The sequence below is a fragment of the Asterias amurensis genome, chromosome 1, assembly GCF_032118995.1.
Source record: "Asterias amurensis chromosome 1, ASM3211899v1".
NCBI classification, from domain to species: Eukaryota; Metazoa; Echinodermata; class Asteroidea; order Forcipulatida; family Asteriidae; genus Asterias; species Asterias amurensis.
Window position 1 is genome coordinate 1827365 of NC_092648.1, and position 23569 is coordinate 1850933.

Below are 23569 nucleotides of genomic sequence, written 5' to 3' on the forward strand. Positions count from 1 at the left end.
GTGACTGAGAAAGCTGTCTTTGTGGAGGGGGTACATGAGCCAATAACAATTGGTCAAACTGTATAATTTCTGATGTTTTTATGTTTAAACTCTGACTAAAACTTTCAAAAGGTCCTTGAGAACAAATGTTTTGAAACGAAGTGTTGGGTTCATCAATTTCTTACAAAATATGTTATAAAAGGCGTGCCCAACCCACCTTTGCCCCGCCCACCCACATTATGTACGTGGTTAACTCTTGAGGGCGGTACATAGTATTTTATTTTTTACAAAATGTAGTCTGTGCACTTTTTGTGCAGACTTTGATTACGTTGAACTAATGTTAGAGAAGTCTGGGGAGATGAACATTGAATGTTATTGTTTTTGTTGATTTTATTTTACACACGTGTCTGACCTGCTGACTGCTGTACTACACAACACCCACCACTCAGCATCACGATCAAAATATCGCCCTCTGCTATAGAACGTTAGAAAGGGCTTAGAAATGTGTGATAACATTGAAGATTTCAAAGTGAAGGAGGTGATTTTAGCTAGTTTGTTATTGTTAAATTTGTTAGCATAGAAATAGAATAGAGGTTAGAACTTTAGGTTAGTTAGAAGTCTTAGTTACATTACACAGTTACACTCTTTAGTCTAGCCCTGCAACGGAGGAGTCCAACCTGGCCAGTCTTTAGTCTTACCATGGAGGTATAATGTATTTATATTGTAAATGTAATTATATTTCTAAAATCTAACTAAATAAAGGATAACAACCATTCTTCGAGTATTGACAATGACAATGAAACTCGTAATAGTTCTAAGTAAGAGTAGTTCTAGTTGCGATAAATGTAACCCTCCTCCCTGGCCGGCCTGTGCGGCCATCGGGAGGAGGGTTATGTTATCGCAACTAGAGTAGTTCGAACCTCTAGACTAGAGTCTTATACTTCTCTATAACAAAATAGCTGAGAGTAGAGCTCTCAGTTTGGAAGGAATGAATATAAATAATAACATTATATAGGAAGAAATATTTAGTTATATAGCGCAATTTAGTACTGCAAATACTCTCAATTGCGCTTTACTATACAAATAATCAAATCTTTTTCAAGAGAGAGTAAAAATTAACTAAGCTGTTTTTTATAATACTTTTATGACATAGTAATGTTGATTTAATTCTAAATACACCTTGTTAATGTAAACCTTATTTTCTACTCTAGGCTCCTAGTACAGCTTACTACATTCCAAATTTCATCAGCAGAGATGAGGAGAAATACTTAATAGACCAGGTAGGTTCTTAGTTACAATAATGTAACCCTCCCCCGACACCAAGAAACCCTCCTCCCTACGGCGGAGGAGGAGGATTACACTATCGCAACTAGTACGCTTCTATGAGGTTAATTGAACATGGAGACAATAGAAAAACAAACCTCATAGTTCTAGGAGTATCACAGGCCCATCTCTGATTTTAACTTGTACAAAGTCACAGTTGTCCTGTGATTTTTAATTATGATTTTTTTCTATTTGTTATTTTGAAAGAGTCACAATTTTACAGATGCACATGTTCATCTGTAAAATTGTGACTCTTTCAACATAACAAATAGAAAAAAATCATAATTAAAAAGAATTATTTTCCTTTACAGAACATCACATTGTGTTGGTCTTATGTGACATCTAATTTATCAAAGAGGTGACAATGTTACTTACCCTCTTGGCTTTCTGTTTTTTTTTTCATGCAGGTTAATTCAGCCCCCAAACCTAAATGGAAGCAACTGTCAAATCGAAGGCTGCAGAACTGGGGAGGCCAACCTCACCCTAAAGGAATGATTGCAGAGAAACTTCCAAAAGTACAAACATTATTTTCTTCATTTCATATTTTGAAATCTTCATAGTTGTGGCTGTTTTTGATCCAGTTTTGGTTGCTTTATTATCCAACAATTCACAGAACTTCTGTGGAAGTTTCTCCACTTAGACCACCCCTTTACTTCTGTAGTAAATTAAACTGTTAATTTCACAAAAAGAAACACTTGATTTTAACGTTTAGGATTTATTTAAACTCTCCCCTAAGTAAAACATATACAAATATAAAATCTAGAAAGAAAGAGAGAGAGAGAGAGACAGAAGAAAACAAAACCATGAAAACAATTGATTAAACTTTTTAACTGACTTATAGATCAGGTATCACTCCAATTGGCTTGAATTACATTTATAACTTAGTAACACTTTGAGGATAATGCAGTTGTATGTAATGACTAGTTTACAATAAGGAACGATATCTTAGTGAATTTTGAAATATATATTTTTTTGTTTCCAGTGGCTTGAGGTTTATACTCGGAAGGTTGCTGACCTTGGTGTGTTCGGTGATCTAGTTCCTAACCATGTCTTAGTTAATGAGTACCAGTCAGGACAAGGTATAATGGTATGTACAAACACTTTATAATAATAATAATAATAATAATAATAATAATAATAATAATAATAATAATAATAATAATAATAATAACCGTATTTATAACGCGCCTTTTGCCAAAGGATACAAAGCGCCAGGTATTATTACTGCAAGGAGTGGGGGCGAGTTTTGAGATATAAGACTTTATGCCTAATAATTTAACTGTATTTCTGATTAATTATAGCTAAAAAGCTCTCTTCAATGTGTTTGTTTATAAGTTATGGCAGGGTTTACTACAAACAGCACGTGAATGCGGTCAGGAACAGTTAAATGGAACACCTGCCAGTTGAGTCTGCCCACTCGGAGCCATGCACCCAAGATGATATGGAAGCCATGTACTGCCGTGCCAGAGCCTGTGTAGAGCAATGGATAGGACTTTTGTAGTGACCCAATAAGAAAAACACTAACGAAAACATTTTCTAGCAATAACATCAATTGAGCCTACGATCTGATTTCTAACAAAGTTATTTATTTCTTCCACTTTCTATTCCTAGAGACACTTGAAGCAATGGCAGAATTTTTTAAGCAATGACAGAAATGGGAAAAGCAGAAATCAAACAAATCAACCAAAGTTGTTAAAACATTTTTCCAATGATGAAATTTCATTACAATAACAGGACATGTTTTTCTGATCTTGTATTTGCTTGTAGCCTCATGAGGATGGCCCATTGTTCCATCCAGTAGTCACTACAATCAGTCTCGGTTCTCATACATTACTGGACTTTTATCAACATCGGAGAGACTCCACTCAAGAAGCTACAGCTCATCAATCAACTCAGGTAATAATACATGCTAAAACATAGGATTCAAACTGCCTCTAGCTACCAGACAATCTTGTTGGTCTAGTTGGTAAGACACTGCTCTAAAACTGCAAAGGTCATGGCTTTTTATCAAAAACTTGACAACTATAAAACTACAGGTAAATTTTGTTACAAACATCTTCATTCACAGTGAGTAGGGATTCATGTCATGGCCAAAAACTTGATCTGCACAGTCTCGTGTGATATATGTGGCAAGAGCCAGTAGAGGAGAGTGTACCAATACAGGGTTAAAAGAACCTCTTTAAAAAAGTTTGATTGGATGGAATATTTCAATTGGATCAGATAATAAGTCTGTCGGAACCACCGGAACGTTCCATTGAAACGTTGAAATTGCTTCTGCGCATATTCACTCGCATAGGATTGTTCCATAATGTCGCAGACCAGCACAGCATGATAGGAACAGAAATGTTCTCTGCGCCAAGAACGTGCAAAGTTTTTTTCTAAGGTGACCCTAATCATTCCTATAAATGTATAAAGCCCTTTTTTCCTAACACCTCATTCCTGAGTGAGGATTTGTCACCTAGATTAACCCAACCTTGACCTGAGGATTTGAGGACTTGAAATCTCAAATAACTTGCCTACTTCTGACAGCTTAGCAGAATTGGTCTAAAGCCCAGTTCATACTTCCTTTCAATGCAAAACAAATGCGATGCGGATGTTTACGTCACATGGCTGTTTTCACAGCATGAGTTAAACACATTTCAACTGACGCATTCGCATTTGCAGGAAGTATGAAGTGAGCCTGTGTACAGATACTGAGCCCAATTTTATGGCTGTGCTTATTGCCGAACTCTGCGCTTATGAATACCATTCTCCGCTTACTTGCAAGTGCCAAATTTCTGTGCTAGCTGTGTAAGCGAAGAATGCCTGGTATAAACTTAGAGTACGTACACTCACAAGCCAAAAGTCATTGCTAAGCTGTGAAATACGCTTGATGTAAGCATGGAATTCCCTGCTTCCATAAGAGCCATAAAATTTGGCCCGCTCTGTTTCTAATGATTAATTTGACATGAAACATCTTCACAAATTTTACTTTGTTCTCTCTTAAGGATGGCGATTCCTCATCTGAGAAACCAGTCCAACATCATGTCTTATCTTTGCTGCTTCAACCTCGTAGTCTTCTGGTTCTTAAGGATGACATGTATACATCTTATCTCCATGGTATCACCGAGACAACCAGTGATCTTATCACAGACAAAGTAGTCAATATTGACAGGATGGACCATAGCATCGGTGACACACTAGACAGGTCATGTCGCATTTCACTAACAATACGATATGTTCCCAAAACTCTAAAAATGAACTTGTTTGGCAAGAGATGATCAAGAGCAGGATAACTGCATCACAGTTTATTTGTAATTACAATAAAACCATCATTGAAACGGCCACTATGAAAGTTTTAGAAAAGTCTCTTCTACATTTTGTTTCAATTCATTTTAATTATTCTGGTTGTGAAGCCAAAGACTCCCAATAAAGTGAACTTATTCACTGTACTAGCCAAGAAACCAATGGAGAAAAGACATGGAAGGAAGTTTCAGTTTAAGATGTGGAAGGAAAACCACAAACAAATTATTCAAGGGGAAACCAACGAAGTCGGGTACGGACTGAAAACCCAATCCACGTAGTGCCCCTGGCGTGATTCGAACCGGGTCCTAGAGGTGGAAGGCAAAAGATACCACTACGCCAACTCGACTACATAAAGTTAATCATTTTGTTTAAAGGTGGGGGTCGGGACCGGGACCTGGCCGTAGCAACCCATTTCTAACCAAAACAAAATAATCGGACAGTTATCAAACTCAACTTTGCAATCACTCTATTTTTTTCCATTTTTATTTTCAATTTTTCCAAACTTTTAAACATCAAATGTCAACTTTCTTGTCCGTTCGGACAATTTTTAAGAAGACTGTTGCAAAAACTAGTGTTTCTCATTAATATTAGTTATAATATTATAATCTAAACCAAATCCCAGCATGGAGTCATTGTACATTATCTACAGATAGTTCCATACTTTAATAATATCTTTTAGAGCTGACAGCAGCACAACGCTTTCTTTAGAAAACCACAAATTTGTTTCTAAAAAGCTTTTGCTAAATGTTTTTTTATAAGGACAGAATGTTATAAGTTGTTTACAGCAGAATAAAGTATGATTTGGAACTCACACAAGATAAAATGATTCATTTTTATATGTCAATATTTTTGCCAGAGCTTAATGTACACAAACAATAATGACCTTCGCTCTTCACATAACGGCACTAAAAGGAAAAATTTATTTAATGAAAGAACAAATTTCAGAGATTAGGGACACCCTTATACTATACTTATTTTATACCAGAAGTCTGAACCTTCAAAGCATATAACCTCAAACATAATGGTGTTAGAAGTTTTACTGTACGATTCAATATTTTCATTGATTCATACTCTGGCCTGATACTGCACGGAGGCAACAAAGCAAAATTTTGCCTCCATGCCCCCCTAGTCATTGCCTTGGTGCCCTTGAAATGCTCATGTAAAAATTTACAACTTCCTCATACATGTACACGCCATTGGGTGCCTTTTACCTAGGAGAAAATGCTTAGGTGCAATTGGCCTTTAAAAACGAGGCCTGCATACATAAGTTTGCAGTTAGTTTCATTTTTTAACTTTCTGATTTCATAATAATAATTTGTGGTTTCCCTCGCTGGATAAAATTCTATTAAAAAGTGAACTGTGAACTTTTTCATTAATGGGTGCAAGAATGAAACTCGACCCTGAGTAAACACAGGAAAGAACAAGGGGGGGTCTTCCGAGGAACAAGGCCACACAAATATTACTTGAACTTTGATATCATTTAGTCTTTGGAACTCCATGGACAACAACACCAGCTGCATATGACTTTGCATTGATCAATAATTACAATGAAAACGTTTCATTTCTAGCTACTTTTTTCCCCGTTTACAATAAATTTCTCCAACCCCCCCACAAGAACCTTTTGCTACAATCAGATTGCTATACAACCTACAATATAGACAACTATAATAATCGTAAAATAAGTAGAAAAAAAATCAATCGTGAAAAAACCACACGTCAAATTATAGCTCAGCTGAAAGAGCGATGAACTTATCAATTGATAGTCAATGTAAGGTTCCTCTTCAAAAACCTGATTACCAGGGCCCAATTTCATAGTGCTGCTTAAGCAGCTTAAAAAAATGCTTAACAGTTTTCTGCTTAGCATAACTGAGCAGGATACCAGTCACAAATTGTACAAGTGACATGGTAGTTTGGCTGGCAACGTTATTCTGGCAAGCGTAATTTTGTTGTGCGTGACTCTATACAATTATAGATGAAGGGTTATGCTACTTGGACTTTGTCAGTTTGTCTTCTTCATATTTTCAGTAAATCTGCAGAAACAAAAAAGTGAAGCCAGATGCACTAGACTCAAGCTCTGTTGTTTCTGATCAGCAGAGTGTGGGTTCGAGTCCTGGTCTTGACACCTGTGTCATTAAAAGCAAGACACTTGAATCTGGTCAAGGGCACCAGACTCAAGCTCTGGTTTTTCTGACCAGCAGAGTGTGGGTTCGAGTCCTGGTCTTGACACCTGTGTCATTAAAAGCAAGACACTTAACTCTGGTCAAGGGCACCAGACTCAAGCTCTGGTTTTTCTGATCAGCAGAGTGTGGGTTCCAGCTCCAGAAAAGCTGTAGGTCCTGTGTGTTATAATGCACATAAAAGAACCTGTGTACACTTATCGCTAAGACAAGTGGTTTGCCCAAGAAATTCTACTAATGGCTGCAGAATGCGCTGCAGCACCCTATAATTCATTACCAGTGCTATATAAGATGGGTCTCCTAATTCATAACAAAGCTCTGCTTATCATGTTGAAAAACAAATAACGAGCCCTTCGATACGCCCCTAGGGGTGTGATAAACCGCTTAATAATAAGAACTCGGTAATATTATCATTATTATTCATGAATAATGTTTGTTTTGGGGGACCTTGACCTTGCAGCCAGACACATTAATTCATATGGGACTGATAACTGATAATGCTGCTATATACACAATGACGTCTACCATTATTATTCCATTTCAATCAAATATACAGGTATCAAAAAACTCAAAATTTCTTGTCAACAGTTTCAGTATAATTATATTCACTCACTTTTAAAAGGCATTTTTTTCTTCTTAAAAGATACGGCATTTTGAACAAATTCACACAAATCGTTTTAACTTTATATACAATAGATTTGACCTTGTTTACAGAATAGATGACCTTTAACCCTCCTACATGTACGTCCCCTAAGATTACTCGTCAATTAAAGTAACATCCCTACTCATTTTTAAGGAACATTACAGAATTGGTAAGAAAAATAAATTGTCTAAGATCACAGTTTTACATAAAACTTACACTGTTAAAGTTATGTTGGACCGAGGCCTGTTCTAGTAAACCCGGTTATGTTTTTCATGGGATCAGGCATACCCTCCATATTCAGAGTCCAACAGTTTTGGTGTTGAGTTAGTGAATGGTGTCGGACTGAGGACTGCGCTAGTAAACTAAGTATGCTTTACATGGGATCAGGCAAACCACTCTAATTTTTGTGCTAACTATAGCAGAAATTTTTTCCTTTAAGGGATTTGGGTACCTTTTCAAAATGTCCATAGATTTACATTAAACTTATAGGGTTTGAAGATAATGATAGTGGAAAGCTTCCCTTCAAATTTTACTTACTGAGGTGCTGTAGTTTTTGAGAAATGAGTAAAATAATGTCATGAAAATACATTCTCATGAGACAAAAATTATTTTCATGACATTGTTTTACTCATTTCCCAAAAACTACAGCACCTCAGCACGTAATATTTTCAGGGAAGCTTTCTACTATCATTATCTTCAAACTGTGTAAGTTTAGTGTAAACCTGTGGACATTGTGTTTTTTGTCCTACAAAAGTTACATAGACCCTTTAAAGCTTCTTCTTTTGCTTCTTGAATTAACATTGTTACGTCAATCATTTTCATACAGTCATGACAGTAAGCACCGTACATGTCGTAAGGTTAGCATGCCTTTAAGCTTACCATTAACAGGGCTATGAAATGGAAATTGCACAGTAAGCACAAAATCAATCGTTAAGCAGCTCTATGAAAATTAAGCCCTGATGATCTCCGTCCGATTGTTTATCCATTTTCTTGTTACCATGGAGGAATCCATAGCAACTTAATTGTTGTTGCAATTAACTTGGAGGACACTGGAGGGAAGCATTTCAAGGGTAGGTTTTATAACTATACATTCAGGAAATTAGATTTCCTTCACCAATGTAATAAATTGTCACATCAGTAAATAAAAGTCACAAATATTGTCACTGAAGAAAATATGAAATAAATTCCCTGAATCAATTTTTGGGGGTAATAAGTATTCTTATTATTATTAGTATGGTTTTTTTTTTAAGGCAAAATGATAAACAAATAAACGCATCTGTAAACAAGACAAATTCCTCTCTAAATCTGGGGGAAAAAAATGAGAAAAAAAAACAGACAAATCTTGAAGATTCTATACACTGTGATTTAGCTACAGTAGCTGTACATTGGCTATGACATGCCTTCAATTCTACACACGCAATGTGTGGCTCACTCTTAAAAACATTTTAAATTCTGTTCAGATTTCAAACAAAGGTATTTGCCAACTCTATTCACACGTGATCTTTACTCCAATCATTTCTCTTAGCAGGTGATTTACACACGGCATACCGGGGTTTTAAAGGCAGGGTTTACCTTTGGTAATTACTCAAAAAATTAAAGACCATAAAAACTCGCTGAAGGGCATCGTAAAGGTGTGTATGCTTCGTTTTTTGAATAGGCCAAGGGCACCGAGGCGTTTTCTTCTTGGTAAAGGGCAACCTACTGTAGCATTTCAAGGGCACCAAGGCATGGAGGCAAACACCTTCATTCCCTCTGTTAATGTAAGTATCAGGGCTGTTGGTGGTGCATGTAGATATAAAACACTGTCAGAAACAACCCACTTTGAAGTAGTGTAGCTTCAGAGAAATACATGACGTAGGTAGTTTTTATACCAACAAATGTGCACCTGAGAAAGGCTTCAGGCTTGAAGCCTTTCTGAATGCACCTGATTCTATGCAACAAGGATGTTTTGTCTGTCATTATTTTCTTGAAACGATGACCAGTCAAGCCAAAATTTTCACAGGTTTATTATTTTATCTTTTGTTGGGATGCAACAAATGGGGGACACTGGTCTTTGACAATTACCAAAAGTATACACTGTCTTTATAGGCAGCATTTCCACATCGCTGTACTAATGGGAGACTTTGAAACGCTAGGTGGCAGCAGACTTGCCAGGTAAATTTTCATTGTTTCTTTAGCTCTGGGCATGCGCACATTACCGAAAACACTGGGAGTTTACCTAGTAGGTCTGCTGCCACTAAGCGTCTAATAAGTCCCCTATTGATCCCTTGTAGAGAACTAAAAAGCAGTTTTGGCTCACCACATAAAACTGAATATTATGTACAAGTTCTCGTCCACCTAGAGCATCCATCATTGGCGACAGTGGGATATTTTGTCCACGATTAATTCTGGCGGAGACGAAGTCGCTGAATTACAAGCATCCAGTGTACTTCTTGACAATGTTCATAAGCCTTTTTGAGGTATGGTGGACGTAATAAAGGCCGGTTTATACTCTCTGCGACACTTCGACTTATCATTACGCACTGCGCTTCCGTTTTACTGAGCTTAAGACCCTGATGCTGAACCGGAATGCCATCAGAGTTTCCCGAGAAGGTGTCAGCTGAAGACAACCATCTCGCTCAACTGAGCTTCCGGTTAAGCACTGCGGACTTTGAGAAAGGGTTCCGCGCGCTGCATCAAAGTGAAAACGCAGCGAGAGTACACCGGTTTGGGTGTATTCAGACAAATTTACTCAACCAAATCGCGCCCTATATGGACTGTATCGAATAACCCATTTCCCTTTGTTGCTATGAAAGTGGCCATATTGTATGGCAGGCCGTATGAGCGTTTAAACCCGTATGTCAATGAAGCATGCAGTGTTCCTGGTTTGATTTATATGGCGCATGCATACACACCCACATGGGGAAGCTCACAGACCAATTTTGTTTTGTCGGATTGGTCTATTGAGTAAGCCACATGTGTCCACCATACCTTAAAAAGCCTAATTGCATGAGATCTCCGCAGTGGTTTCCCATCAGGGCGACATAGTCGAGAAGATCGTCAGACAACCCCGCAGATACACAACATCCTCAGGCCACACCACGGATCAAGGAAACTTACCAGGCATCGTCCGACGCTTCCTAGGGGGACAAAGAAGAGCGTGAATCAAGACATGCTACCAGAGGGAATGGGATGATGGGTTGGAAGGTGGGTTGTAGTGGATGAAGTGGAAGGTGGATGGTTGACATCAATGTCTGCAGTCACTGATGACCATTCAACTAAAATCGGTCTTAGATTTGTCTTCACTTGTGAATTCTTGCCAGACTTGAGCAATGATTAGCCGCATCTCTGTTGAGAAGTAGGAAACTCATTGAAAACCAACCATCATAAAAACAACATTATTGATTGATTGATTGATTGATTGATTGATTGATTGAATTTTTTTACTATATACATAGCATAATCTTGTTTTTTTAAATAGATACAATGTATCTGGTGAGGTACTTGTTGCCAAAAAATTATACAATTTAGTTTTTTAACCTGTTATCGAAGTACTCTATTATTGTTTTCCGGATCAATGCAATGTACATGTAAGCAAGTTATTTGAGATGCATAATTTCATACTAAGCCAAGTACAAAATGCTTACTGAAAGACATTTTTTTAATGTCCGTGCTTAATAAATATTTAGGTTAATCCTATCGACTTACCTCATCTTGTTTCTGATCTGAATTTAATCTGTTGACGATGGATTCAATGGTAGATTTCCTGTTGAGACAAACCACCAGTGGATTAGGCTACAGTAGATTACTCCAGGTATTGCTGTAACTTTTACACACTAACACTTTTTGGCCAAGTTAGGGCGGTGTGCTCTTGGCTGAGTGCACTGTTCGCACGCCCAAAGGATGAGAACAATACACTCGGAACAAGATCACACAACACCTTTCAGCAGGGATCAGTTGAGAACAAAATGCGTTATCATCATCATCATTCGGATGGGAAGATTGAAAAACAATTCTGCGTGTTCTTCAGCAGCCAAGAACACACAGACCGAACTCGATCATTCTGCGTGTTCTTCAGCAGCCAAGAACACACCGACCGAACTCGACCATTGATTTTTAGGCAAGTCATCCATTAGGACTACTGAATATCAGCAATATTTCTGCTTCTAAGGCAGTTCTATGAAATTGGGGCCAGGTCAGTGCATGTCTTTTGATTTTCTTAAATGTACAACCCTCGTAAAGGGAAAGAGTGACAATGACCAAAAGATCAAAGTAAATATTTTCAAATTAAAGTTAATACACTTTGACCCTCCTAGTATAGGCCTAATGCCTTGTTTTTGAAAGGGCACTAAGGTTCTTTCTCTTTGGTTAAGAGCACCTCTACATGTATGAGGACATTTTAAATTTCTATTTGAGCAATTGAAGGGGCACAAAGGCAATGGAAGCAACTGCCTCTGTTGCCTCCATAGAGTACCAGGCCCACTGGTAATATTCCAAGAAAGGTGACCAATAAGTTTTAAATATTTCAGGCCTGTGCACATGTGGTGATGGAGGCACAACTAGGCCTGTGACGGTTACCGAATTAACTGACCGATCGTCCGAACGCGCAATACATTGTTCAGCTCAGATGAACTGTAAAACTCTTCGCTCGAAACTGTCGAGAAACACCGATCACGATTGCATGCGACACACAACAGCACTCATATCATTCCGACAAATTACAGGCTGGTAGTCTTTGTTACCGCGCTACTTTGCCTGCTAAAGGCAAGACACATTTAACACAAAGGGATCACAGTAGCGATTTGTTTTAGTTAATCAATTTAGCACGGCGGTCAGTTACATAAAATGTACATGTACATGTAGTTTAAATTAAAATAAGCGACCAATTTCTTTAGTAGGGTGGACTGAAATTTTAAGAGGGCGACCAAAAGCCCACAGGTGGAGAACAGCAAGGCTGGCAATTTGCATCTTTACTTCAACACCACAGTGGATGATATTGAATGGTCAAACAGTAGGAGGGTTAAGAGTTGCTTTCATTACTTGGTTGATTTAAGATAACCAAAAGAACATGCACTTACTTTGCTTGTATTCCTCCACCGGGTGGTAAACCTTCAATCTCAGTGGTTGTCATTACATGCATGACCAGATCAATGCCCACTCGCTCACCAAAACTATCCATTATCTCTATAAATATAGTCCACAAAATAAATAAATTATCACTTATCAGTCCAATCATTCCGGTTAACAAATTTTAAATTATCTACTCTCAAAATAACCCACGGCACCCACAGCAATTGCCATGGTGCCCCATGCTTCTGCTGTGATGCCCTTTGCAAAGTTCCAATACAAATTGACATTTTCCTCAAAGCGTGCCCCTTCTTGGTAAAACCATACTCCTGTACGATCTGTACGATCTCTTCCATCTATCTTGTAATGCTTGTGTTCCTTGAGTAGGAAATCATGGGGTGATAGGTCATTTATGCCGGACCAACACTCACGGCATACATTGTACTCTCTCCATTTCAAACAAGTACATTCACTACCATGGGCAGTGCACCGTATCAATACCTCTCATCACTTAAACAAGGGATAAGAAGCACTGAATAACATGCATAACATTGCATGTTCCTTTGCAGCAACTTCAGAACCTTGTTTTGTTATAAATTTGTTGGGCAAGTTGGGATCAAAATTGATCAAATGTACATGAAACCTTGCAAATGTTCTGCAAACCTCAATAAATTTCTCATAAGAAAATGAATACAAGACTATTGAGCAGAATGTTCAACCCGATACAGGCCCCATACATGTAGACACTGCCATCAGTTGATCAACAGCAATGAAAACCCTCATGCATTCATTCACCATTGGCAATCCACACTCCATCATTCCCACAACACTCGCAACTTTACACCACTTTCACTGCAAGATCAGTCACGTTTGGATGGACACCAGCCAAACTGTCCCTATCTGAAACTCTAGAGGGCGCTCTACAAAGATCGCTTGCAGGCCTGTATGCTTTGTTTTTGAAAGGGCAGGTGGCACCAAGGCATTTCTCTTAAATAAATGGCACCCTATGAGGAAATTGTACATTTCTACTGTAGCATTTCAAGGGTACTTTAGGCAATGACCAGGGGGCATAATGGCAATCGCCTTTGTTGAATCCGTGAAGTATCACACCTGGCTTGCCAATAGACTGATCCATTAAGCTCCGCCTCATTGCATATTGACCAATCACAACGCAACGAAGGTCCGACACTAAGGTCCGACATGCGTGCGCGTATGCTTGGCGCACGCGGCAGAGTTGTGCAGAAAGGCATTGTAGAGCCCCAAGTGTTCTTGCTCACACGTGCGTCGTGGGCGGAGCCTACTGGATCGGTCTATACTCAATCCAAGTGGAAGATACAACTTGCTACAGGAAGTTGGTAATGGACAAAAGTACACTTGACCCCTTTCACACCCGACATGTGCTATGCAGGCAAGAGATATTCATACAGTGTCAAACCTATTCTGACATGGCATCATGGGAGTGCACAGTGTGATTAAAATCCCATTCAGGTCAGGTGCTGCAACATGAACAACCTTGAACATGAATTGTCAACGCCTCAATGTTTTTTCTGCGATTCTGTCCAAGGAATTGATGCGCATGCAATGGAATGTGCTGAACTGGCACTTTACTTGCAGAAAGCATTTAAATTGAGGCAGATACTGTAGACTCTTTGCTAAATGGTAAGCATACATGTATAGCCATATTGTTTAGCTGGTGCCCCACTCATGTTTTGCTTAGCAAAGAAATTTGTCAAGCAGACTTTTTCTGCTTAACAGCTTCATGAAATCGGGGCCTGATGAAAGGACCAGAAGTACATCACACACAACAAGAACATGTACTGTACATACATGTAGAGGTTCCATGATAAAGATATGGTGCTTGATAATGACCGATCAAACATACTCCCTCAAGGCATCTGAACAGCATAGACCTATAACTGTCACAATGACTTCACCTCACCTCTTATACACATAGATCGCAATAAGATTACAAACACATGTTTGTACCAGCCTACTATTACATTAGTTTTTTCTCCTGCCATGCATGGCTCGCAATCTGATCAAATTAAAGTACACATGGCCACGGCAGCCATGGCCTCTTGCCCTGATCTTGGCCTTGGTGCCCCTCCAAAAGTTTCCCATAGAAGGCCTGAAATTTCATCATTTAACACGTTGAAAGGGAAAGGCCATTTTCAATGGGAAACTTTTAACAGTTTAAAGCGCTCTATTGCCTGCATGTAGTTTTCCAGGCCTGCCATAGGCTTTAAGATTTTCTGATTGAAGTGCCTTTTTTCAAAATGAAAATGGCCTTGCCCTTTCAAAGATGAAATTCCAGGCCTGGTACTACATATATGCAGGCTTGTATGCTCATTTTTCGAAAGGGCAAGGGCACCAAGCCACTTTCTCCTTCAGGGCACCCTACATGTATGAGGAAATTGTAAGCATTTCAAGGGCACAAAGGCAATGACCAGGGAGCATGGAGGTGATTGCCTTCGTTGCCTTCATGAAATATCAGGCCTGGTACATTTTACAGGGAGATTTGAATCCTCTAAACTCCTACCTTTGGTTTTAGCTTCCAGGGTTTTGTCTAACTCCGCTTCCTTGGCCATGGCGTCCTCGCTAATCTTAGGCGCATTCTCAAATGTGATGATAATGATGCTCATGTTATCGCGACTTCCCTGAGGACGAAATGAACAGAGTCACATTTATCAGTCACATTCATTGCTGGATAATATATGCAAAATAACCGGGGGCTCTCCCCCATGCACAAGCTAGCGTATCAGGCCGATACCCCGATCGGAGTGCTGATATGCTCACATTTCAGCCAAACACCAAATTCACAGAAAACATCAAGATAAAATGCTCCAGGTTGCACAGTACAGCTTTTAAAACCAAGATAAACACCAAGTAAGTAATCAATCACGTACCCTCACCTAAACAGCTTTTTTATTTAACATTTGTTTTATTTTTGTAAAACAAATATAAACACATTCCAGAAACAAAAGTGAAAACATCATTGTCATCAGTAGCAAGACACAAGCCAATGTATTTGAGTATCATGGCAAAATCTACACTGTACAATCAAACTAAGATAAAACACCTGCCACTGTTTAATAACAAGCTTTTTGCTGGTATATTTTTTATGGTGTTACATTGATAGATTCTAAGAATCTATTCTCAAAAGTACTTAGGGTCATGGATTGGTTTTTGTTCAGTATTAACACCATAAAAGTCACCTGTTAACGTTTCAGCTGAAAGTAAAGTGTCAATTTGTTGAGTAAAATCACAACAAAAAAAGGATCTGTATTCTCATCTAAAGTGTTGAATCCATACTCGTATAGAGAGGTAACAGCGAGTACCAACCACATCTCTGGTCGCAGCATTCCCGAACAGAAACCACAGAAATTTTAATCTTCAAACAATCCTCAGAAATCTGACAAATGACTCATGCCTGAATCGTTTCTCAGATTCAAATGTTATTGGGTGAAAACTTATTCAAAGGAAATTCTTCCACAAAATAGTTTCAGGCCTTGAACTTCGGTCTTGAAGGGGCACAGCATTTTCCCCCCGGTTAAGGGGCACTCAGCATGTATGAGGAAAATGTATGTTTGTATTAGAAACTTGCAGAGGGCGCACAGCAAAAGCACAGGGCACCACGACAATTACTGTAGGTTATGAGGCTGCATTGCTTCCAACCAAGTTTTTGGACTGTAAAGGGGGTAACCCTGTTTCAGCCCTAGGAGTAGGTGGCAACAACCACTTGACAAAACAAATTATAGCCCACACCTTGAAGTGGCCTTTGGGCCTTGTGTGTCTGGTGAATTTCATAAAAGAAAAATTAAAAAAAAAGTTTTTAATTTTTTTTATGGCCATTAATTTTTGGAGTAATTACCAATCCACATTTAGTGACTACAAATTTAGTATAAAATTCTCCACTCTGTGGAATACAAACCTTGCATAGACACGTGTCCACCACCATGTTACAGACTTCCTTCAGGTTATCCGTCAACTCAAGACGTGACCGCACAAAGTGACAGACCTCCTCGTTGCTCATCACATCCCAGATCCCGTCGCAAGCTAGCACAATAAATTCATCATCCCTACTCCGCTGTATCGCCTTCACATCCGGCTCTGGGGACACAAGTTGCTCCGTCGAGCCCATTCCTACGTTATTTTTATATTCAAAGTCTCCTAGGGCCCTCGATACGGCCAACGATCCATTGACTCGCTGGATCATGACAGTTCCACCAGCCTTCTCGATACGATTCTTCTCATTCTGCTTGCTCGGTTTATGATCCTCTGTTGAGAAGCACACTCCACCGGCACGACTCAAGACAGCGCGAGAATCCCCACAATTCGCAAAGAAAATACTTTTCGGCGACAACATCGCGCCAACGGCCGTCGACCCGCTCTTGTCGTTATCCCGCGCCAAGATATCGCGCATCTTCTTATCAATACTGAGAAAGCCAGTCCGCAATCCTGTTTTCACACTCTCGTCGGTTGGCTGAAAGTTCGGGCCGGGTTTTTCGTTCCCTTTGAAGTCCTTATTCGAGGTAACCTCCTCCAGTAAGTTTTTGGCGCAATACTTAGCAACTTTAGAACCCGCATGGCCGTCGTAGACGGCGAAGAAAGACCAGTCTTTGAGGCCGAAAGGCAAACCTATGACAGCTGTGTGTGCGTCTTCCATCTCGACCCGCCAGCCTTGCATGCTACACAGAGCAAATCTTAATCCGTTTCCGCATCCTACTTCGTTCTCCTTCTCCATCTTGGGCTTGTCTAGAAATGCCCCCATGCTTACACCTTCTCCTCTATTCTTACTCTAACTGTTTCTACAGCATCAATCTCGTCTCCACAACCACTGAAGCAATCCGTGGTGAGTTTTTAGAGCCACGACGTATTCATTGTGACCAAACTGATGCAGAATCCATTACTCACACTTTACGTGATTTCTAATACACTTTAACACTCCACGCCAGATGAGGTCATTGGTCTTAAACGTTCACACATGGATCTGCAACAGGAAGAACAATATCAAACAATTAAAAACAGAATAATGCCACTGCTTAATACAAATGAAGATCTCACACACTGATCTTACGTCATTTCCTATTGTAAGAGGCTGCACAAGGTCGCATCTTACAATCAAAATCAGGCATGGAATTTTATCTTTGAGAGGGCAAGGACGTTTTGCAAAGGGCACTTCCATTGGAAAATCTTCAAGTCTCTGGGAAAGTTTTTAAAGGGCACCCAGGCCAAGACCAAGGGCAACAAAGGCCATGACCTCCATGACATTCCAGGCCTCCAAAATAACAAAAATTAATATGACAATCAAAATGATCAATATCAAAAACAAATTTGATTCACCCAACCCACCCACTTAAAAACTTTGAATGTTAAATATTATCTAAATATTTAAAATATGATTGTTAACTTCTCCCAATGCAGGACTTTTTAATAGCTTTTTCAATAACGAATTTGAGGAATTATTTGAATATCCGGTTAATGGCGAAAAGGTATACCTGTCCGTAACCGCGAATGCCTTTTTTATCTTAACCTCAATGGTTATCCACAATGGGCGCAAATACCTATTTATAAACCGGATAGTCCTGTAATTACAACCAAGTAACCGCATATTCTTTAATATCCGAATATCCGTGAACGTCGGGCGACAACTGATAGGAATGTTTTGTCTGAATCCTTATGAAACTTCTATCAAGACAGCATAAAACAGCATAAATTAAGAATTTAACTTTGCTCACCTCCGTGAAGAGTTGAAACAGTGACATTTCTGACGTAATTTGTTCAAAGATTACGAAAGTTTTTCTTCACGTACATGTAGAGTCAATCACGATCAAAAGAAAAAGCAAATCGCCATCTTTAAATTAGACCCGGTTATTTTTATGAATGAACTGAGTGACACTGTCTAAAACTAATATCAATCCGCCCATAAGATCTCATTCACAATGAACAGCGCCCTCTAGCGGCAAAAAAATATTTTTAAGTTAAAAAAAAAAAATTATAGCGCCCTCTAGCGGCGAAAAAACTATTCGAATATCCGATTAATTTCGGATAGTTGGCCAGCGGTAACCGAATACCAAAATTTCACTATTCGCCCAGCACTAGTTAGTAACTAAATGTACATTACTCAAAATAATTGTTAGCATAAAACCTTACTTGGTAACGAGTAATGGGGAGCTGTTGAGCATAAAACATTGTGAGAAACGGCTCCCTCTGAAGTACAATGTACAATAACATAGTTTTCGAGAAAGAAGTAATTTTCAACAAATTTGATTTCAACAGAAATCAAGCATCTGAAAGCACACAACTTTGTGACAAGGGTGTTTTGTTCTTTCATTATTATCTCGCAACTTCAACGACCAATTGAGCTCAAATTTTCAAAGATTTATTTTATCCTATATGTTGAGATTCACCAAGTGAAAAGACTAGTCTTTGACAATATAACCAAAAGTGCCCATTGTCTTGAACATCAACTGTACCATAAGTATGTACAGGTGTATCTATTCTGAAATCTGAATGGCCCCAATATATCAAAATAAGTGTTTATCACAACTATTATCCAAAATTCAAGCTTCACCACGCGAACAATAAGTAATCAAATATTACAGATAAAAAAGGAAACCCAAGTACCTTTTAAACCTCAAGGTGCAAATAATCCAGGGTGTTGTCTGTTTAGTTTGATAGTTTCTTGGCTTGGGTTTAAACGTACCTTACAAAAACAAACAAAGATATTGCGTTTGAGTGGGTTACAAAGTTGAATTTGTCTATGACACTGCCCACATGATTAGTCTTCTGTCACTCTTTACACTAGAACCCAGGGGCTAAAAATGGATACTTATCCAGCTGGGCTGTTAACAAAACTTGTTTTTCCTTTGATGTCAATTGATTTTAAGTGTAAAGGAACTGAGTCGGATTTCATTTACAATGTACAAAATATACAGGATTGCTTTTTTTTCAGTCCAGACATTTTAGACACTGACCACAAGAAAGAACATTTAATACAATAATAGTTGTCACTAGAATAAGTTACACCAGAACATTATTTCAACAACAAGTTTTGTGTGAAAAACAATTAATTAATAATTGTTGTTGTCAAGAAAATTGGTAATGGCCTAAAATGCTTTGGCCACAGCTGGGTTCTTTCTCAAGCCCAGTTCTTTCTCAAATGCTACTTACATGTATATGTTTTTCGGTTGCAGCATTTTCTTCATGGTTCAGTTTCTTGTGAACTTGATTTACACAATTTTAAATCGTTCAACTTAAAGCCATTGGACACTTTCGGTAAACAGTATTGTCCATCACAACTTATATATATAAAATAACAAACCTGTGAACATTTAGGTTCAATCGGTCATCGGAGTCAGGAGAAAATAACGAGAAAACCAACCCTTGTTTCCCCACGTTTCACCGTGTCATGACATGTGTTTACTATAAATCCGTAATTCTCAATGTCGAGAATTGATAATTGTTTTAATGTTTTCTCAAAAAGTAAAGCATTTCATGGAATAATATTTCAAGAGAAGTCTTTTACCATTACCTTCTGTAAACCCTGTAAGTTATTTGTAAATCTGTGATTTTTTTTTTCTTTTCTGTTCCATAAGTGTATAATGGCTTTAAAATCTCACTATCTATCAAGGCCTTTTTTAGTATCCAACGAACACTTTGGGGGAAAATTCCATAAAATGTGTTCACAGCATCATAATTTGTTGCTTTATTTTAGCAAAAACTGTTGCGCTATTAGAGATGCATCCAATGACCCGATGGGAAGGATGATTCGCATGCTAGAAAAACAGGACGAGGTCATTTTGAGTTGAATGTCAGTTTAAAACACACTTTTTCAAACAAAACTGAAGTAAAACTCTTATTTTGTAACATTTATTTTGTTGCACATCCAACATGTCCAACCCTACAGCGCAAGCATCAATAACAGGATGGTTATATTATTAATATTAGGAAGGGAAAACCCCCAATGGGGGAAATCCATGCAATCGGGTAGGGACTGAAAACCAAATCCACATGCAAGACTCCTGTCTGACTCTGAGGTGGGATTCGATTCAAACCAGGGTCTAGTTGCAAGAACGTAACCCTCCTCCCGAGCCGAGGGCCATACACCTCCGGCCTACAGCCCTTGGGAGGAGGGTTAGTGATCACGGAAAAGTTTCCGTATGGCGCCACCACTTTTTCATTCGACATGAAATAATACAGTAGGCCCTATCTAATTTACCTCAATGAGGTATCTCTTTTTGTAAATATAAGAGTGAAAAAGTGGTGGCGCCATACAGAAAGTTATCCGTTATCGCAACTAACCAGAGACCACACAGACCGAGAGGTGAAGGGGGAGGGGGGCAACAATAGTTATAGTTATACAACATTTTTAAAAACACTCTTCATTTATGTCCTTTCAATCATTTCAGTTTTTCCTTTGAAAAATACTATTTTATAAAAAAAAATTTAAAATAAGAAAAGGATAAACAATAAAGCAATGGGTTTTGTTTTTTTAATGAAAGAGAAGTTTCACCTTACTTCTTGATTGAGTTAGCTGAGGAGTTTGACTCAATGACTGGTAACATAAAACGGTGTTAGTTGAGTTTTTGAATCATGGGAATTCAAGTGCATTTTTGCATAGACTAGAGAGGCTAGATTTTATTTTTAGAGGGGCGTTTTGAATCGAGTAGTTTGGACAAGGAGGGAGTTAATAATCGAACAAATGACCAAACATTGTTAAAATGTTATGTAGCCCCAGGAAGACAGTACGATTTTAACACCTCGGCTGGTCCCTAAATAGCTCGGCTTGACCAGAAAATGAATTTTTGCTGGATAAAATGCCATGCACTGCATGCACAAAAACGCATTGATTGGCACCCATGCTCTAACGCTATGATTTTCCCCAGTTCTTGCCCTACATCTTAAAAATGGCTTATTCGTGCAACCGAAAATCTAACTAATAAAGGTAATAAAGCTAAACAAATCCAACTCCTTGTATGACTAGGTAGTCATCATCATGCACGTGTTTTCCCCCCAACAATTGAATGACACTTATGACAAAAATGTGTAATAATTACCAAGCTTGTAGGTCGGGACCGTCGAACACAAATCTACACATAAATAACGACATGAAACGATCGTTTCGATGTACAACTGCCTAAAACCGTTTTCTATTGGTTGTTGTTATTCTCTCAGACGTCGCGATTGGCTCATATTAATCACGTGATATGGATAGTGAGCATTACGTCATGTTCTATTTTAAGGACCTGAAATTATTATTGGATCGGAAAGGGCAGGTTTAAGCCGGTGCGCTTTTTAGTGTACGTGGTGTAAATGAAGGGATGGACAACTCCCTTTTGTAGTATTTGGACATTTTTTAATTTCCTTCTTCCTCGTCAGAGTGTGGTACTGTGCGAAATTTTATGATGACATCATGACACTTCGTATAAACAATTAACTACGCGGAGAAAACACCCCCCCCCCTCCCATAAAAAAAAAAAAAAAAAAAAAAAAAGAGAAGAGAAAAAAACGGGGCCCAATTTGGCATAAAGTTCATTGCCATCCATACTTATTTTTGCGGGTCAGGTTTTTAATTCTAATTTTTAAACTATGTCATAGCCAAAGCCGTAGACGACGCAGATAGACACATACTCACTCATAGCTAAGAGATAACATCCCACATGACCTGACCGACCGATTTGTCAGAGCATACTAACTGGTCCCCCCCCCCCCCGCCCCCAATTATGTTTTTAATTAGAAAATAATCATAAGAATAAACAATTAAAACAACAACAACAAACAAACAAACAAACAAATATTCCCTTCCTGTATTACACCCTTTTCCACTTTTTTCTCTTGTACAGAAGTAACCCAACCCACTATATATCGTTTCTGAGATTCACAGATAAAGGGGGGGGGGTACAAGCGCAATTTAATGCTGAGCAAAGAGTGGTGTCACAATAAAAATCGAGTCACTCAATTAAGGCTACGGGGATGGGGCTTCTATAAAAAAGGGAATTTTGAAATTCAACACAGGCTTTGGATCCAAGTGTCAGTAAGGTCTCATGGCTATCTAGCTATAATTGCTAGCGGTAACTCCCAAATGATGGGCCCGGTGTTGTGGTGTAGGAATGGGGTGGGGGTTAAGAAAAACAGTAATACTGGGTAATACACGAACCACAAGAGGGCGATGTTGCAGATAAACCAGCCTAGTTAGTGTCACAAAAAAAGTAGTACAAAACTTAAGTAGCGGACTTTAGCACCAACTGATATTGGAATTCAATTCGAGTCGACGTATTAAGCTATATAATTAAACTGCATGATGCATTGAGTTCGAGAAGATAAACAAAGTACCCTGCACACAATTCAAATTCCAATTTCTCTACCTACCAAGCCGCGTAGCAAAGTGGATGGCAGATTTATTATTTGTTTACTGGCAAAATTTCTCAAAACAGGACTTTCCATACACTCTTAGCCAAGGGCTAGCTAACGTCATTCGTGCCAGGTTGAAATCAAACTCTTAACCTTGATGGCTTAAAATGTATTTTACTGTAGTCTGAGGTGTTTTTATACCCGATGGGTAATAATACCTTCTTAAATAACAGACTTACCCCAAAAGTACTCATTGATGGCAAAGAACAATTTGGCCATCTGCTGTCAGAAGAAGTTTGGACTTCACAGTTCACCGTATGAGGGACAGACTCTAAGTGTGGTGGTGGGGGGGGGGGGGGGATCTCCTACTACAAAATTGCTGCCAAAGTGAGGCAGTATAGCGATGTGACGTGACATCACATGTTTACAAAAGAGCCACCTGGACCTCCTGCAGGCATGATTTGTACACAGAGCTCAATGTAAGAAAACATCAAATCTTATATTTTATGGAGATTGCACTGTCTTATTCATATCAACTTTTGATATGATGATACTTGTCCAACTTTTACTTTCATAACTCTAGGTTTTATGCGGAAATTATGACACAAATGTCAACTTTCCCCTAGAACCATGCAGTGTAGTATCTTGCCTGCCAGAATACTCAAAGAATGTACCAGGTCACAATAATCGTAAACAGAGTTCCCATGGTCTAAAGGGATCAGGTTGACGAAGGGGCAATCGAAAAGCTGAGTGCCGAATACCC

General features: G+C 38.7%; 2 protein-coding genes across 4 annotated transcripts; one reads left to right on the forward strand and one right to left on the reverse strand.

Moving 5' to 3' along the window:
• The first annotated feature begins 285 nt into the window (after positions 1-285).
• On the forward strand, positions 286-5526 carry LOC139942035 (alpha-ketoglutarate-dependent dioxygenase alkB homolog 6-like). Its single transcript, XM_071938713.1, has 6 exons — positions 286-517; positions 1191-1259; positions 1710-1817; positions 2285-2389; positions 3070-3198; positions 4290-5526. The coding sequence occupies exons 1-6, from the start codon at positions 482-484 to the stop codon at positions 4560-4562; spliced, it is 720 nt and encodes a 239-aa protein (XP_071794814.1). The 5' UTR covers positions 286-481; the 3' UTR covers positions 4563-5526.
• Positions 5527-8024: 2498 nt separating this feature from the next.
• LOC139942015 (protein phosphatase 1B-like) lies at positions 8025-21584 on the reverse strand. Of its 3 annotated transcripts, XM_071938690.1 has the most exons (7): positions 21513-21561; positions 19081-19159; positions 16385-17443; positions 14993-15110; positions 12465-12570; positions 11095-11152; positions 8025-10526 (listed from the first exon to the last, which is right to left on the reverse strand). In XM_071938690.1, exons 3-7 carry the CDS (start codon positions 17222-17224, stop codon positions 10503-10505), a joined length of 1146 nt encoding a protein of 381 aa, XP_071794791.1. In that variant the 5' UTR covers positions 17225-17443; positions 19081-19159; positions 21513-21561; the 3' UTR covers positions 8025-10502. The 3 variants fall into 3 exon arrangements, with proteins under 3 accessions (XP_071794791.1, XP_071794784.1, XP_071794800.1); XM_071938683.1 differs by lacking the exon at positions 19081-19159 and having other exon boundaries at positions 21513-21584; XM_071938699.1 differs by lacking the exons at positions 8025-10526; positions 19081-19159 and adding an exon at positions 10536-10734 and having other exon boundaries at positions 21513-21584.
• Between the last annotated feature and the right edge of the window lie 1985 nt (positions 21585-23569).